The sequence below is a fragment of the Physcomitrium patens genome, chromosome 26 (genome assembly GCF_059467195.1).
Source record: "Physcomitrium patens ecotype Gransden chromosome 26, ASM5946719v1, whole genome shotgun sequence".
Lineage (NCBI taxonomy): Eukaryota > Viridiplantae > Streptophyta > Bryopsida > Funariales > Funariaceae > Physcomitrium > Physcomitrium patens.
This window is the reverse complement of record NC_143435.1, coordinates 1,735,873-1,754,664: the sequence shown is the minus strand read 5'-3', so window position 1 is coordinate 1,754,664 and position 18,792 is coordinate 1,735,873. Positions and strand designations below refer to the sequence as shown.

At 37.5% G+C, this 18,792-nt stretch overlaps 1 protein-coding gene across 2 annotated transcripts; it reads right to left on the bottom strand.

Annotated features, from left to right (window-relative positions):
- Positions 1-11,247: 11,247 nt before the first annotated feature.
- LOC112278030 (uncharacterized) lies at positions 11,248-17,147 on the bottom strand. Of its 2 annotated transcripts, none has more exons than XM_024511021.3 (16): positions 16,855-17,147; positions 16,410-16,602; positions 16,141-16,212; positions 15,841-15,912; positions 15,577-15,648; positions 15,314-15,463; positions 14,971-15,039; positions 14,495-14,653; positions 14,092-14,277; positions 13,786-13,868; positions 13,551-13,694; positions 13,291-13,409; positions 12,892-13,105; positions 12,430-12,667; positions 12,163-12,313; positions 11,248-11,980 (listed from the first exon to the last, which is right to left on the bottom strand). In XM_024511021.3, the coding sequence occupies exons 1-16, from the start codon at positions 16,988-16,990 to the stop codon at positions 11,687-11,689; spliced, it is 2,352 nt and encodes a 783-aa protein (XP_024366789.2). In that variant the 5' UTR covers positions 16,991-17,147; the 3' UTR covers positions 11,248-11,686. The 2 variants fall into 2 exon arrangements, with proteins under 2 accessions (XP_024366789.2, XP_090104285.1); XM_090248159.1 differs by having other exon boundaries at positions 16,410-16,497.
- Positions 17,148-18,792: the final 1,645 nt, after the last annotated feature.

The window sequence follows — 18,792 nt, the reverse complement described above, 5'->3', positions numbered from 1 at the left end:
CCTTTCCTCCTTCTTGCCTTAGCTTGAGAAGTTGCAATCCTTCAATGAAGTTTTGCCACTTACTATCAAACCTTCCTATCAGTTCCTCACAAACCTCAATTCAAGTCGTTTCTTTGGCATAGTTAGGATTGGTTTTGATTTTCCCATCAAACCAATCCAAATCACTTCCTTCAAGTAATGCAGATAAGGTCCTTATCTTATCTACATCACTTTCAATATCATTGGCCAAGTGCCAATGTTTGATTTTCTTAAGAAACCTTCTTATTGTTCTTTTGTACTCTATGCCTTTACACTTTTTTGGTTGATTTGTTTTGGCTCTATGAGAACTTAACTTACCCTTTTGACTTTCAAGCAAGGCCTCCCTTCTCACATTCTCTTTCATTAAAGAGTCTATTAGAAGTTGGTTTACTTCCATCTTCTTCTCAAACTCCTTGTTCTTGTCTTCCATCAACCTTATAACCATTTTCTCAACTTCATCAAGGGAGACAATACTTTGTCCCTCTACTCTTGATTCTTCTATTGAATCTTTGGAGGTTTTGGAAGAAGTAGGCCTCTGTGATCTAGGATTCCTTCATTCTTTATCACTTTCTTCTTCATCACTTTCAGGTTCCTGAATTTCTTGCAAGGTTTGTTGAAACTTCTCTTGCTCTCCATAAGCTTCCTCTTCACTTTCCATCACTTGGATAGGAGAAAGTTCTTCTTCAAGCAAAGGTTTCTTTTTCATCAACCTCTTTTTTGGTTTGGTTACTTCTTGACCCACTTACACTTCAGTCTCAAGGATCTCATCCTTATCTAATCATTGAAAGGCAGTTTTGGTAGTTTTCTTTCCTATCTTTTGCTAATGCTCCTCTGTTTTAGTCGAACAATTGGTTCCACAAATTTTCCTCCAAACTACTTTTCAATTCCAATCTAAAATAGGCTCTGATACTACATGTAATGGATCTCTTCTAGTTGTCATTTGGTTTCACCTTGAGACACAACCAACAGAAAATCCCGTTACTGCTAGCCCCGTGAACTAGTCCCTATTTCCGGATACTATCACCACAGTCTAGTCCCTATAATTTCAGACTTATGACGCTAACAAACTTAACTCCAGTGGCTATCAGAGTTCTCATGACTCCTCCAAATCACCCGAGACTCGATAGGGACTCCAAAGACTTTCTCGCACACCGCAAACTGTCCTTACATCGTATGGCCCCTTAGTGTGAGGGAGGTGGCCCGCCCAACTGCTCTTTTGCTACCTCGCCATGGCTTTCCCATGGGCTTGGGGATTGTCAAGGCTCCAAATCTTTTGACTCACAAGTGCAAGCGTCTGATCATTTAGACCCTTATACCTTCTCGCATATGAGTTTTTTTTCTCTTCTACTTCTTCATTTTTTATCCCTTTCTCCCTCCCTACCTTATCTCTCTATCCTCACTTGATCCCTCTAGCTCTTTCTTTCTCTCTATTCCCTCATCTCTCTCTCTCTCTCTCTCTCTCTCTTTCTCTCTCTCTCCCTCCTTCTCTTTTTTTTTTTTTTTTCTCTCTCTCTCTCTCTCTCTTTTGCTCCATATGTGTGTGTGGATTCTATGCTCATTTTGGCACTACCCACCTCAGCAATGCCTTACTTTTCATTTTTTTTTTCTCTCTATTTCGAGTTTATCGTGATGTGTAGCGATTTTCAGACCTTGAGGAGTCAAGAAGGGATTAGACTAGTGTCATTGGATATCTACAGTTCCACTGGATTATAAATTTGGATTGTGTGAGTGGTAGGTTTATAAATTTGGATGGTTGAAGAAGGGGAGAGGGAATTAGGCGGACTTGTGAGGTTTTGAAAAAGGTGTGAGTCATGATGGATGTCGCTTGTGAAGGCGAAGCAATTTCGTTGTGGGTTGCATAGTTGGCTGGAGGAGCTAAGAAGCTTATCCGAAGTAATTGGATATTGTTGAGTGAGTTTGCAAATTTTCTAGTTTAATGCACGTTTTGGCCTGTTGGACTTGTTCACCAGACTTTAAAGCTAGGTTTTGGTATACTCTCTATTTAAAAATTGGTTTTTCATATTTTTTTTTTCTTTTGTAGTATCAATATTTTTGACGTACTGTTGCATTATATGTTGTGGTTGGATTGTGTCCCTTATGTCATTGTATGCTTATTCCTTTTGGATGAATTACAGTCATAGTCATAGTTTTCTTAATCTTTAGAAGAGATAGTTGTTTTGCCACTATTAATTCGGATGCTTGAAAAGTTATTATGTTGGGACATTGGGACAAAGATTTGTGATTATAAAAATTGAACACTAATGGAAGGGCTGTTGGTCATAAAGTGATAACAATCAGTATTTACGGTCAATCTCATGAAAAATAGAAAACTATGATTAGATATTTAAAAATAAATATCAATACTGCAATTATAGAACAAAAGCCTTTACTGATTTTATATTACTTGAGTATTAAAACCACCACCTTCCTTAGGTCTATCAAAAATTTCATATTATTTGAGTATTAAAACCACCACCTTCCTTAGGTCTATCAAAAATTTCATATTACTTGAGTATTAAAACCACCACCTTCTTCAAGTCTATCGAAAACTAGGCCTGTTAGTATTTTTTTGACTCATTAAAATATTGTCCATATTACAATACCGTATTCAAAATATGATCACTTATTTATAAATGACAGTTAGCAAACTATGAAGGAAAAGAACTTGATAAAAAAATAATTTAGACAAGTAAGCCTTCACTCAAAGAAAGATAACAAAATATAAATAAACAAATATGTATATTGAAAGAGAAACTGGAATGGCTATTGCTAAAGACTAAAAAACATGAAGACTCTTGAACCTAGACTAGAAACAAGAAAAGAGTTGACAAGAATGAAGAAGGCTTCACTCTTGTCTCTATATATACTATCTAACTAGGCACTATGTGGTGACATTTTATAGGACCTCCAATATGTGTTGACTTTGTAGGACACATGCTTTGACTTACAAGACAAATTTTTCTACATGTGAGCCACATTGTTAGGTTAGTCTTCAAGCTAACAACATGTATGGCATATGGCCAACTTGTTGACCACGTTTCTAATCCAAAAAGTCAATTAAAGACACCTATAAAGTCAAAGCAATGTCTATGAACCTTCTAAGAAGCTCTTATATCAAATACTATAGAATTATCTTTCTTTTATCTATTTTTACTTATTTATACCTATTTATATATGTAATTATTGGCTTACATGAGTATGTCTGTGACATTACCCCCCCTTCTAGGAACAAGTTCCACGAGGAGCGGTCATCATATGTTGAAGAAATCTATGATGTGACGAATTATATTCGCGACATACTCTGATCTTTGTTCTCTTTCAAGATGATTGATAGGGCCTCTCAACCATCAGTAGTGTCTCATACCAGGGCAGGAAGACCACCCAATTATTTGATCATTGTTGAGGCCTTCATAACTTCCTTCGAATAGAATATTTGGAACACTATCAGGAGTTGTTCCTACTTCTAGTAAAATTATCAAACATCGGGAGTGCCTTCCCAAGTCGTGATACCAAACACATTGTATCTCGCCATCTATTTGAAGAAGAATATGTCATTTTTGAAGATCTTCATCTTGATTGTATCATCTTGAAGATTGTAACAATCGTAATGTCTTATCCGACAAGTCAGCAAATGAAGGCTCTTGAGTCAAATCCACTCGTTCTTGGTTCTCCATCACTTGAGCGTCACAACTATAAAGAAGCTACAAACAAAGATTGAAAGTAGAATGTTATCTTGCCTAGATGTTGTTTCTTTTATAAAGAAGGTTTTCATCTTGATTTTGATGGATTTCATCGATGAAAAGCCTCCATCGCCTTTGCTCTATTTGCAAGATTCTTAATTGGCTCCCATGTGCATTCACTAATATCATATCCACGCCAATGGAAAAGATATTTTAATTTATTTTGGCACTGCCTTAAATCTAAGACTTCTTCTACTTCAAACTCTTCATTATTGTCCACTTCTATAGGAGGAGGTGGAGCTTGTCGTCTTCTTGGTATGTCCACTGTCTTGTATGGTTCAAGAAGAGACACATGGAATACTAGATGGATTTTCATTGACTCCGGTAGATGTAAACGATATGCAATTGGATTGATTTGTGCAGAAATAGAAAATGGTCCAAGCATTCGATAGTCCAACTTGTCACAAGGACGAGTGGTCTTCATATTGCGATGAAATAGCCATACCTTATCACCCAAGTAGAATGGTAGTTGTTCCTTATGATAGACATCTACATTGATCTTTTGTTGTTCTTGAGCTTCTTTTAACTGCGCCTTCATCGTTGTATGTAGCTTTGACAAATGAATCACTAAATCTTTCACAAGAGGATTATCAACTTTTGAAAAGTCAAAAGTATTAAGTCATGGATGATTACCATAATTAGCAAAGAAAGGTGTTTGTTTTGTAGAAGAATGTACCGTATTATTGTAAGCAAACTCTACCAATGACAAAAGAGTTGTCCAATCATCTTGTTAGTAGTTAATGATACATCTTAAATATTGCTCCAAAACTTGATCAACATGCTCCGTTTGTCTATCAGTTTGAGGATGAAATATCGAAGACAGTTTTGTATCCACTTTAAGAATCTTGAAAAGAGTCTGCCAAAATCTTGATACAAATTGAGTTCCCCTATTTGATATAATATCCTTGGATAATCCATGATAGCGATAGATTTTGTCAAGAAAGAGCTTAGCTATTTCTTCACTTGTGATAGATTTTGTACATGATACAAAATATGCCACCTTGGTGAAATGATCTACTATCACGAATATAGAGTCATAAGAACCTTAGATTGGAAGATCCGTGATGAAGTCCATAAAAACAGAAGAACATAGTTGTTTTGGAATGGATAATGGCTGAAGAAGTCCAAAAGGTTGATGATGAGGAGTTTTTGATCTTGAGCAAACATCACATGATTGTACAAAATCTTTGACTGCTTTCCACATTTGAAGCCACCAAAAATCCCTAGATATTAGCTCCAAAGTCTTATTGTATCCAAAAAGTCCTGCTGTTACGAAGTCGTGACAAGCTTGAAGAACATGTAAACAAACTTCTCCTACTAGAACATATAAGCGTCATTCGAAATAGAGTAGATTGTTCTTGAACTCGAATTTTGAAGGATCATGGGATTTAGAAGAATTATTCTTGATATCATGAACAAGAGGGTCTGAAGACATACTTAATTGGACTTGCTTGAAAAAATTTAAATCAACAATCATTGTTGATTTTATTGCTCGAAGATGAAATTCCTCTAGCTTCAAGAGAACCATTCTTTGTTGCTCAAAAGCTGCATCTCCTTCTTTTGGTACAAGATAAGAACATCTAGACAAGGCATCGGACAAACCTTGTTATTTTCGTAGCAGATAAGTGATGATGAAATCGAATCTTGATAAAGACATGTTCCATTGGACTTGACGATGATTTAATACATGTGTTGAGATGAAATACTCAAGGTTCTTGTGATCCGTATACACGGTGACCAGACTTGAAGTGCCTTCTAAATAATGATGCCATTCTTGAAAAGAATCTATAATTACAAGAAGTTCTTTGTCATGGATCTCATAATTGATTTCTACTACTGAGAATTTTCATGAATGAAAGGCTACTGGATGAAGTTTGTCATGTGTTTCCATTTGTGATAAAATTACACCCAGAGCAAAGTCTGATGCGTCTATTTCTATAAAGAACACTTTGGAAAAATCAACACGATACAAGATTGGTGCAGAAACAAATGCTATCTTCAAAGATTCAAAAGCAACTTCCGCTTCTTGATTCTATTGAAGTTTGTCATTACAAGTCAAACGTGTAAGTGAAGCTGCAACTCTAGAAAAGTCTTTGATGAAGATCTGATAGTAGTTGGCAAATCCCAAAAAACATTGGACATCTCTTACCATTTTTGAGATCTTCAAATCTATAATAGTTTGAATTTTTTTAGAATCTATCATAAGTCCATCATTTGAAATGATATAACTTAAGAAATTGACTTGAGTAGTGTAGAATACACACTTTTCTATCTTGGTATAGAGTCCCGCATCTCTTAATTTTTGTAATGCATGACAAACATGAAGTTTATATTCTTCTGCATTCTTAGAATAGACAAGATGTCGTCTAGATAACAAACCACAAAATCATCCAAAAACTCTTGAAAAACATCATTCATTAGATGTTGAAAAGCTACTGGTGCATTTGTAAGTCCAAAAGACGTGACATTGTATTCAAAATGTCCATACCTAGTTTGAAACACAGTCTTCTATTCATCTCCTTCTTTCATGCATATTAGATTGTATGCTCCTCGGAGATCTATTTTTGTATAGATCTTACCTTGATTCAACTGATCAAGAAGTCGAAATATTAAAGGTAGTGGATACCTGTTCTTGATGGTAATCTTGTTGAGTCCTTAATAATGAACACACATCCACAATGATCTATCTTTTTTCTTCATAAAAAGAATTGGAGCTCCTATCAAAGATTTAAAATGGCGTATGAAATTCTTGGCTAGATTTTCTTCAATATACTCCTTGAGTTCAGTCAACTCATTTTGTGATAAATTGTAGATTGGTCCGAATGGCAATTGTGCTCCTTCTTGAAGGTCAATTGAACAATCATAGGGATGATGTTTCGGGAGTGTATCCACATTTTTTTTTTCAAATATATCTTAAAATTCTTGATATTGACTTGAAATACCACGTGAAGTCTTTGCATCATTAAAAACGGGTGTGGCGTAAATAATATATGGTGATGCTTTCATAGCAACATGCAAGAAAGCTTTTGCACCTATAAACATGGATTTAATTGAACTGGACTTATGACTCTCTACTTGATCAACTACATTGGTAGTTATACTTTTAGAGAAAGTAAGAATTTGAGAAATCCAATCTATTTGAAGGTTGTATTTTTCTAACCACGATAAATCTAAAATGACTAGATTAGAGGGAGATCTAATGATATTAAATACTACAAAGCTATTATGACCATTGATTATTACTTCTATAGGAAGGATTTCGTGAGTAATATCTCAAGAAGACAATCGACGACCATATATGACTTCTACATGAACAGGTTTAATTTTCTTTACTAAAGATATGCTATATCTTTTAATAAATTCTTTATCTAAGAAACATGCTGAGGCTCTTGAATCTAACAAGGCACAGACTTTGTAATGTTTAGGTCCTAAAATAATATTTAATGTAAAAAAAGGAGAGGGTTCTGAGGAGAGAATAGGACCTTTACTAGATGTTGTGCAAGGTTCTAGCCACACGGTCTCTATTGTAATTGGACAAATTCGTTTTATGACATATTGTCTTCTTTCACAACCATACTCCTCATTTTGTGGTTGCGTCGTTTCTTTGGACAATGTTGAACAATGTGTTTTGATTCTCCACAATATAAATATAATCCTTCTTGACAACAACGAGTCTTTTCTTGTTCAATAAGAAGTTTGAAATGTATTGCATCAATTTGCATATCCTCTACTTCCGAATGTATGTGTTGAAGAGATGTTGGTGTTGCTATTGAATTATAATTACGTTGAGGTTCACTTGTACAATTCTCAAATTGGAATTTAAAAAGGTGATTGTCGCACTTCATAGCAAAGTCAATTCCTTAACTCAATGTTTGAGGATCAGGTAAGTTGAGTATTAATTTTTTTACCTCATATTATAATCCGTAGAGAAATTGGCTAATAAGTGCAACATCATCCCACTTGATATCAATTGCAAGTTGTCAAAATTGTGAAGCATATAACATTATTGATCGATTGCCTTATCGTAAAATATAGATCTTATTGGTTGCAACACAAATTGCATCATATTTTCTATACATGGATCAAAATTCTGCCAAAAAAGCCTCTAGATTATCCAATATTGGATCTTGTCATTCAAGAAAAGATGAAAATCATGATAGTGGTGAATTTGAAAGAAGCATATCAATGAATCTAACTTGCGATCCTAGAGCTGGATAGCTTTGGGATTGAAGTTCAATTACAAGTTGCACTTGATTGATAAATCTTCAAAACTTAGATCTGGTATCATCAAACTTCTCGGATAGGGCAATTCTTGGCTCTCTAATACTAGAAGGGCATTCCACTATAGGAGAAAGGATATGATTTGGTGTAGATATTGAAGCAGCTCCAATCATTTCTATATCTTCATCTCCTACCAATCTTAGTACTTCTTATGGTGGTAAATTGAGTTGATGCATTGCAAGCATTAACTCCCTCAATTGTTCTTACATTTGTGCCATTGTACTCTTCATTTCAGGAAGATGTCTCATGATAATACTTAGAAAAGAGAAGATGTCTAATATCACTCAAGACAAATAGAAGAGAGGACTTGAAAACAAAGAAAATACTAAAGACAATATCAGTTTAGAAGAGGGTAATCCGCAACTTCTAATATGCTTGTGTCTTATAAAAAAAAGAGATAATCTATTCTTAATTAAGATAAGACAAAGCTTTGATATTATAAGTGTACTCTTGTCAATCTGTCAAGGACAAGAATTCGATGAAAAAGTAATTCAGATAAGTGAGCCTTTTTAAAAGAAAAATAACAAAATCTAAATAAAAAAGTATATATATTGAAAGAGGAACTGGAATGGCTATTGCCAAAGACTAAAAAATATGAAGACTCTTGAACTTAGACTAGAAACAAGAAAGAAGTTGACAAGAGTGAAGAAGGCTTCATTCTTGTCTCTATATATACTATCTAACTAGGGGCTATGTAGCAACGTTCTATAGGACCTTCAATATGTGTTGACTTTGTAGGATACATGCCTTGATTTATAAGGCAAATTTTTCTACATGTGGGCCACATTGTTAGCTTGGTCTTCAAGCTAACAATATGTGCAGCACATGGCCAACTTGTTGACCACGTTTCTAATCCAAAAAGTCAATTAAAGACACCTATAAAGTCAAAGCAATGTCTATGAAGCTTTTAGAAAGCTTCTATACCAAATACTATAGAATTATCTTTCTTTTATCTACTTTTACTTACTTCTACCTATTTATATATGTAATTATTGGCTTACATGAGTATGTCTGTGATACAAACTTTAGAGAATTTGGAAGATTTAATCTAGCTAGGTAAAATCTAGTTAGAATCTAAACTACAGTTAAAGATGTCTTATAAGATGAAAGAAGAAAATGACTACATATGGCATTGCTAACTAGGACATATAGGTCTACATATGACGATGATGTTGAATACAAAAAATATACCAGCCTTCGCAACCTAGAAATTATATTGTAAATACTTTTTGAAAGAAAAACAAACAAGAAATGCAATATCCAAAGATAGAGCTATTATATCAAAGAAATACTTGAGTTAATATATACCAACTTATGTGATCTTCTACCAATTGCATCCTTATTATGTACAAAGTACTTTCTCCTCTTCATTAATGACTATTTTAGAAAAACTTGAATTAATTTTTTCAAAGAGAAGAAACAAACCTTTAGAAATCATAGAATTCAATGCAATGATAAAAAGACAAACGGAAAACTTATCAAAGGTTTCAAAATCAACAATAGAAGAGAATTTATATCACAAGACTTTTCCTAATATTGTATGAGAAATAGCATCATTTGATAATTCATATTATCTTATACACCACAACAAAATGAAGTAGTGAAAAGAAGAAATAGATTAATACTTGACAAAGCAAGATACATATTATTATTGAAGAGACTATCCATTTATCTGTAGCCAGAAGGAGCAAAAACCACAATATATCTATTAAAGAAGCTACCAACAAGGGCAAACAATCTCAATATGTCAATAGAAGAAATGTTCTTTTGGCAATAAACCAAAATTATGCCATTTGAAAATATTTGGATGCTCATCTCATGTACACATAGGACATTAATCAAGAAATAACCAATGGTGAAATTTACAGTCATCTATGTAAAGAATCGCCGACTTCTTTACAAAAAGAATAATAAAATTAATATATCTATTTTTAGCTATACTCTATGAATAAAAATTGATAAATAGTCCATCATTAAAACTCATAATGATATATCATCAATTAAACAAGTACATTCTCTAAATCAAGAAATCAATTCTATTTAGCCATTATTAACTATTATAAGAAGAGGTAGACAAATCAGAGTGCCATGCTGGATGAAAGACCACTTTGCAAGATTGATGACAATATCAAACTTAGAACCAACCACTTATCATGAAGCAATTATTTACTAAGGATGGAAATAAGCCATGATAGAAGAAATGAAGTGAATATACAAAAATGAAACTTAGACCATTATAAATCTATCTTCAAATAAATCTACTATATCAACTAAATGGATATATAAGGTGAAATTGAATACTAATGGCTCACTTCAAAAATACAAAGCTCAATTGATTGTAAGAAGCTTTGAACAAAAAAAAGGCATTGACTATGAAGAAACTTTTGCACTAATAATAAGATGGTCCACCATTAGAGCCATGATTTCAATTGCAGTATAAAATTATTGGACACTATACTATATGGATGTTAAAATTGAATTTCTTTATGAAGATTTAAAAGTAAAAGTATATATTAGTTAGCCACAAGGGTTTGAAATTCTTTGAAAAAAAAATATGGTTTGGAAACTAAAATAAGCGACTCAAGCATGGTATGAAAAATACACTCTTATTTTAAAAAAGCAGGTTTTTAATAAGGAATAGGTGATTATAACTTACAGTTAAGATTATCTAATTATAAACTAATTCTAATTTCATTATATATTGATGACCTTCTTATGATTGATAGTTGCACAAAAAACATGACCAAATTTTAAAAAGAATTACATGATTGTTTCGAAATGTGCACAGGCCTTTTGTACACAATACATAAGTTATTTTTAACATAAAATATTATATACTTGTAATGACTTCAATGACAACCTAGAAGGCTCGAATCTACAAGCTCAGAACAACATATTTTCAGTAGAACACAAAATGAATAGAGACAAAGAAAACTGAATTCAGGAATGCAAATAAACTTACCGGCGAACCTCGAGGGCACTCCACTTTCCGAGCCATCGGACCACTCCACGGACTCTTCGCCAATAGTTCGCATCTCAGAAAAGGAAATCCACGCAGAGCATAGAGAAGGCAGTAGCTCTGAAGTAAAACCGGGAATCTCAACCACGGGAGCGAGGGAGGGTGTTGAATACAGACCTCGGTTGATACTAAAGAACCTAGACATCAACATTTAAGATACAACAAAGCCCCCGATCCGATACCTATCGATCGTCGGAATTTTCTCTTGTACTTTACTCCCGAATTACAAATACAAACACACTTTGTGCTAACACCTGTAGTGGTGTCCCTTCCACAATCTCCTAAGTCTATCACAGGTACAGTTTCACTGTCGATTAGTAGAATTACTGACAGCGATTGTCGTGCAGGCATAAAAGCAAAATAAGGAGTCAACAAGATCTGAAGTTAAACCTCTTCAACGTTGGCTCACCATCTACAAATACTATATCTGTCTCTTCACTGAAGAAACTATTTTCATCAATTATCTACCCAACTCTGTCAAAGATGTCAACAACCTGCACTCCACTTTTCTAGGGTGGCAAAAATAAATGAATCATCTGACTCTTATTTCACTGAGCTCAAGTACAGCATCAGTGGAATTTTCTTTCTCTAAACGACTTCCACCTCCACTTGACGATCCCATGAAAGACTACTCGCCTTCCTCCTTTACAGTCCCAAGGTCACTACTGCAACCGGCAAACAACCTGGTGCTCTCCAAGAGGTTCCCTTCATTCCCTGGCTTCAGCGCCACAACCTCTGCCTCACTCTCTCCTTGCAACATCGCCACCACTCGCTCCATGCCTGGCCGCTCCTCTGCCTCGTTTTGGATGCAAAGTAGGCCGATGTTGATCACACGAAGCACCTCCACCTTTTCTTCATCTCGCAGATTCATTGTACGATCCACCGAGTCCACCAACTTACCCTGCCGATGCAGATCCCATACCTACGAACCCACCGAGACAATAAGCCATATGCTGATCCCTACATGCCCAATCTGCTCAAACATCATGTGAATGACTAGGATTCATTTCACCTACGAAAATAAAGTCCATCTTGGACCAAAGCGATCACCCTCAATTGAAGGTAGTGATACCAAACATGTGAAAAAAAGAGCGAAATCCTCACCCATTTGGACAGATACATTTCGCCAGGAGGATAAGAATCATCAATGTTTCTTCTTCCACTCACGATCTCTAAACACAGCACTCCAAAGCTGTAAACGTCCACCTTGTCACTCAACCGACCACACGACGCATATTCTGGTGCCAAGTATCCCCTGTGGACACATTCAACCCACTTCTACTTCAGAAGTAGGGCACAAACATGGAACTTCACATCTTCCAGTAACTACTGAGCCGGAACTTCACAACTTGAACTAACTACTGAGCTTACTTGGTACCAGCAACATGCTTGGTCACTATACAACTCTGTTCATCAGGAAAAAGCAACGCCAAGCCGAAGTCTGCTATCTTGGTGTCGTAGTTCTTGGTTAGTAAGATGTTGCTGGCTTTGATGTCTCGATGGATGATCCTCGGATGTGCAAGTGCATGGAGGTAATGTAGACCGCGGGCCACTCCCAAGACGATCTTCCATCGCACAGGCCAGCTCAAGTCGGCCTTGTTTGCACCCCCTGCGCCAACGAAATCGTGGCAACACAAGGTGTAAAGGGTGCTAATTATCGCTTAAATACCACCAAATTTCAACTGGTTTCAGGTTGTTCATAAACAAGAGCAAGTGTGAGAGTAATCCAAAAAGAATCAAGAATAAGTGATTGGAGTGTTTTCAATGAAGAATTGCAAAACTGTCACAGACGCTGTGTAAGATTAGAGTTCTCACGTTGAGGGTTCATCTCACCTAGAAGAACCTGGTCAACGTCATAGTTGTCAACATACTCGTACACCAACAATCTTTGTTGTTCACGAATGCAACACCCTCTCAGATTCACAAGGTTCCTGTGCTTCATTCCTGTCAACAAAACTACCTCATTCAGAAATTCGTCTAAACCCTTGGAAGTCTTTTGGGGGAATAGTAGTTTCACAGCCATGACATTTCCATTCGGCAAAATTCCCTGCGAGAAGTCACAAAGACGGTGTCATTTAGTCGAAATCTCCGATGTAATAAATTGGAAACAAATCCCACTATCTTCTGCTTACTACCATCCATGTGGCACACAGACAGTAGATCTGCATGGTTTTCGGCAGAAAAGTAGACGTCTTGATCTGCAATATTTCTTCGACGTTGTTCACATTTTACCTTGTACACTCTCCCAAAGGCTCCCTCGCCCAACTTCAAGTCGGGATGGAAGTCGCGTGTGGCAGTTCGGAGCTGGCTGTGGGTGAATATAGTTGGCTTCACCTCAAACTCTTCAAACTCTGGAGCGAATACAAACCTCAGTACTTTTGTAAACAATTGTTACAGCTGCAGTTGATTTTGAGAATGAATCAGGCATGAGCTACAGCTATCCTGCCAAATTTGTTATTGTGAACTCCCAGAAGTTGAGATCAAGTCCTTACTTTGTTGGACCAGAAGCTGATATTGCTTGAGCTTTTTGTGCCTATGAAATAGAATAGCCAGACTGATCATTAGGATCAGTGATGAGGTTACACTGACCACCACAGCGATTATCGTAATCTTGCGTTTGCTTTCTTGCATTGGAACTGAAACAAGATGACGAACTCTCATAAGCATGGTTGACAAAAAAACATGAGAATGACATGTTCATTCGACCTCAAGGACGAGGACCAATACCTGAGTTGATGCAAGTTTGTGCACAGAACATTTTCCTTCCGTCATCAGAATGTGGACACTTGCAGAATGGATTCCCTTGCAGTCTGCACAACCCAATGTGACGATTTGGTAACCAATGCTACCTGTGAATTGAATTCCAGTCATACAATTCCCTCCACAGACTTGTTATCATGATAAGTACACAGCTACTCAGAGCAAACGGTTCATCGTTGCATTCCAGCTACCATTGATCGACATGCTGATCTATTAGTGATCGATTTCTTCCTTATCAGAAGAGATTGCCATCAATCGCCTGGGCATGCTCACCTGATAACTGTGGAGATATTAACGATAGACCTAGTGTCAAAGACAACATTGCTGATGCTGTTGTTCATCAATGAAAGTACTGTCAGCATGCTTGATTTTGCTGTCCAGTTTTTAGACATGAGCAAGCCCAGGTCATACAGTCGACTGATGTTCAGTGTTTGATCGGTGCGAATGTTGTCGAGATACCTGTAATGCAATGTATCTTGTGAGGCGACTTCCGTAGCATTGCAACATTTTGATAACTGCATTGCGGAAATTCTAAATCTTTAATAGGACCTGATAAAAATATACTCGATAATGAAATGTATTTTAAGCATGATAAAGGACGTATATTACTTGGCGTCCGGTTAAATCATCCACACTCCAGATTTTGGTAATTTCAAACTTGATAAAATGAGCTTACAGCTCCTGGAGCGAGCCAAGTTCGTAGGAGCTCCAGAAATTTTGATCGAGTGTGAGTGGATTGTGAGATATATCCAACACTGAGAGGCTGTTGTTCTCAGTTCTGTTGAAGTACGACGAAATCAGAAACGATCCTGTAAATCCACTCCTGCTCAAATTCCTGTGGAAGACATAAATACAGGAATCAGAGCACTTCATCCTCTATTGCTGAAAACATAAGATACATCGGGTTTCACCTGGGCCTGATTGATGATGATATTATCAATCTCCCGCAAGATACACTGTGCTACATCCTGTGTTTTTGTTCCATGGCAATCCCTGCTGCAAGTGTTAGCCAATGTAAGGAATGCAACTATGGAACTGACGTGCGTGGTTACAACTTTCCCGTCACAACATTGACAAGCTGGCAACATAATTGCAGAGTTATGCTTAAGCTTGTAAGGTACTGCACACACATCCTGGGCATCCGAAACTCACACAGTGCGTAAGGAATGTATCATTGTCAGGTTTGGCAGTGTCCCGTTAAACTTGTTGCTTGACAAGTCCCTGTCAATCCCAGAGACATAAGAATAGTGAGATTAGAGCGACTCGGATTCAAACGAGTTTGAGAAGTAGTAGCCACCACAACAAACCATTCACCGATCACCTACCCCTAGTATATAGCTTTTGCTGCACTCGGATGGTGCGATGCCAAACTCTAAAACCATTCGAGACTAGTACGTTTAGGTTGCTTGAAGAGACGAGTAGATTAAGTTGCATGAATTACTGGACTGAAAAACTCGAATCTCTAATTTCAGATGTTAGAAATTCGGATTCTCACAGGTCGAAAAGATTGGTCATGTTTTCAAACGCTCGTTCTGGGACCGGCCCCTTGAAACGATTTCTGCCGAGTCTTAATGTTTGGAGGTACTCCATCTGACTAATTTGAGAAATCGGGAAGGACCCATTAAACTTGTTGCCACTTAAGTCCCTGTTGAAGTGCCAATTCGATTTGTGAGATGACCACAGTCTTTCTGCTGGAAACATTTGCGAAATTAAAACAACAAACCATGGTTTGGCACACTCCTCAATTAAAAAGCTTACAATGTCACGAGGAAGAGCAAATGGACCCCGTAATGAGGGAATTCACCCTCCAACGCATTGTCGTGAACATCCCTGGGAATTAAGAGCAGTAAACAACTTTCAGGGTTTGCATCAGCAATATGTAATTACTGGATCATATCTGAATCAAAACCACATCTCATATATAAATTGCATAATGGTAGCTAACTCAAATGCAATGTCAAACTTTAGATGCATAATTTGGTCGCGAGTGACGAGTACTGCACATCAGAATTCGAGTCTTACAAAATGCTAAGACTAGTTTCATTCAATGTCCGTGGAAGAGGTCCAGTGAGATTTGGATTTCCTGTCAGCTCCCTGCATCACAGGACCCACCTATTAGTGTCGTCGTCCGTAAAGAGGACGCTGAAAAAGTGAATTTCCTGAACCACTACTGAACATTTCACAGTGCGAAGTCAATTGATCCCTTGCTTTTTAAGGGCTGTTCTATCGGTTAATTCGAATTTTCATAAACCAAGTTCACACTGGATCATGAATTCTTATCAGCAGGTCATAGCAAAAATCACGGACATTTCGGAGACTCACAGTCTATACAGCGAGGTAATGTTTCCAATGGTTGGTGGTATAGAGCCTACAAGTGATGCACTTTGGAGAGTCCTGTTTGTTGTGGCCATGAAACCCTTGAAAAATCAGAAAACTAATGGATACGACACAATGAATCAGAAGCACTTGTACATATGAAGCGGTCAACAAGGCTGGCAGCACGTCCACCCCCCAGTTGTCCAGGAGCAAAATTCGATTCCAGCATGAGCAACGATTCGGAAACAGAATAAATCAAAGTAGTAGACACTCACACGCCTATAATGTAGCTATAGCATGTCTGATACTCCCCATATGATGTACAGTTGACGAAGTTGAGACACTGCACCCCACGCCAATCGCCTTTGTCGAAGCACGGAAATGTTGAATTCATGTCCCACCCAGCCAAGTTAGTCTCAAGGTTGGGGGTTTGATTCCATGCTCGCAAAAGGTCTTTCAGTGCGTCCACTGCAAGTTAACCCAGACAATAGTTCATTTCTAACTAGTCCGTGTAGGAACAGAGTCCTCCTTATTCACACCGGTCTCTTCGAAAGAATGGAGTTTCGTCAGACACTTACAAGCACTATCTTTTTTACCAACCGATATCCAATTGTGCAGCCAAGTCAATCAAGAGCTGCGTCGGTACCCAGCTGTTTTTAAATCCTTTGCCCTGGCCAATCATGTAACCACGCATACACATGAGGGAGTGGGACGGTTTACCTTGGTTACTGTCGAAAATTATAGTGGTATTCTGTCCGTCGCAGGTGGGCAGTGTGCCCAACAAGACAATCAGAGCTGCGACGAAGCAAGATTGGTGGACAAGAGAATACTTCCCGACGCCCAGTTTGAGACCCATGGTGTCTCCCGCTTAGATACACTCTGCTCACAGTGTGAATCTGCTCTGCTTACGGTGTCGACAGAGAAAGCACAACAACGTGATGAAACGAGACAGACAGCTCTTGTCCAATGCTTTGCGCACTTTATATCGATTGCCTCTACCGATTTCTGAGGTGAGCTGAATGCGGTCTCGCACATTCACACTGTCGGTGAGGACCACCAGCCCTTCAACATCGTCAATGCTGGAGAAACGAGGCAAATTTTTATTGTTACGGATGTGAATTGTCGATGGATGGCATTCATCCTTCTGCCTACCAGTCCGCCATGCGACCAAGAAGGTCCTGCTCAGACCGCAATTGGGCAGCCCGATCCCCTGAGAATTCCTCGATTCAGCGGCGCCGGGGTCTTTTTGTCTCGCAGAAGGATCTTGAATTTATTTGGTAGTGATTAGGCTTAATCTTATTTTCTTTAAAAATACATAATTTAGTTTCTTTAAATTGGGAATAGAAATGGGTTACTAAGATGAGAAATGAGAGAGACACATTTTCAAAATTAAAATTTGATAACCAATATGAAAACTTTGTATCAAACACATATTTAGAATTCCGAAAGAGTAAAAGTTCGTTTAGGATAATACAAAGTGATTTTAGTTTAGATTTAGCAATAAAAATATGTATTTACAAATGTAAATCTTGATCTTGCATTTAATTGTTGCAAAACATTGTTATACTTTGAACCAAATTTTCCTAAATAATATTCTTTTACATAAAAAATAATGTAATTATTAAATACCTTCACCTGATTGAAATTCTTATGAGGTAAGATTCAAAGAACTATTTTTTTCAGTTCATTTGTATATATAATATGTGAATGCATTCTATAAAACACGTCCTAAATTGTGGGGATGTAGGGTCAAAGTCAACCTCAACGTCCCCACACGCGCGCACGGACACATGTCCACATGGCTCCCTTCTTCCTGGCCCTGCCCTTGAGAGCGCCGGGCAGGGAGCGTGTTGGCGGGGGCGAGTCTCAGGCTCACCACCGTTCCTTGGGCTGCTCGTTCGTTCGTTGGTGTGTTAGTTCGCTCGGAGGTGGCCTCGCCTGTCCTGCTTGGCGAGAGGGAGGGAGTGAGAGAGGCTCTCACTGAGCTCCTCCACCACCGCCTCGCATTTCCATTCGTTTCCCCTTCCGCTTCTTCATCTTCAATTCCACCCTCATCCCTCCCCTGTCTCTCAAGTTTGGTATACTCTCCATTCGACAATCGGTTTTTCATGTGATTTCCTTTTCGTAGTGTCAACATTTTTGACGTACTGCTGCGTCATACGTCATGGTTAGATTGCGTCATACGTCATTGTATGTCTATTGCTTTTGGATGGATTACAATCATTGTCATAGTTTTCCTAATTTTTAGAAGAGATAGTTGATTCATTATTACTAATTCAGATCCTTCAAAAGTTCTCATGTTGGGTCATTGGGATAAAGATTCGCGGTTTTAAATATTAAACACGAATCGAAGGGCCGTCGGTCATAAAGAGGTCACAACCATCATTCACGACCAATCTCATAAAAAAATAAGAAACTATTATTAGGTATTTCAAAAATAACGTCGATACTGCAGTTATAAAACCAAGGCTTTTTTGACTTCCGTGGCTGCATGAATTATTGGATCTTATAATACTTGAGCATTAAAACCACCCCCTTCCCCAGGTTTATCGGGAACTGAGCCCGACAGTATTTTTTCGATTCATCAAAACAGTGCTTACAAAACAATACCTTCTCAGAATATGACCAGTTATTTACAATTGACAGGTTGCCAACGTC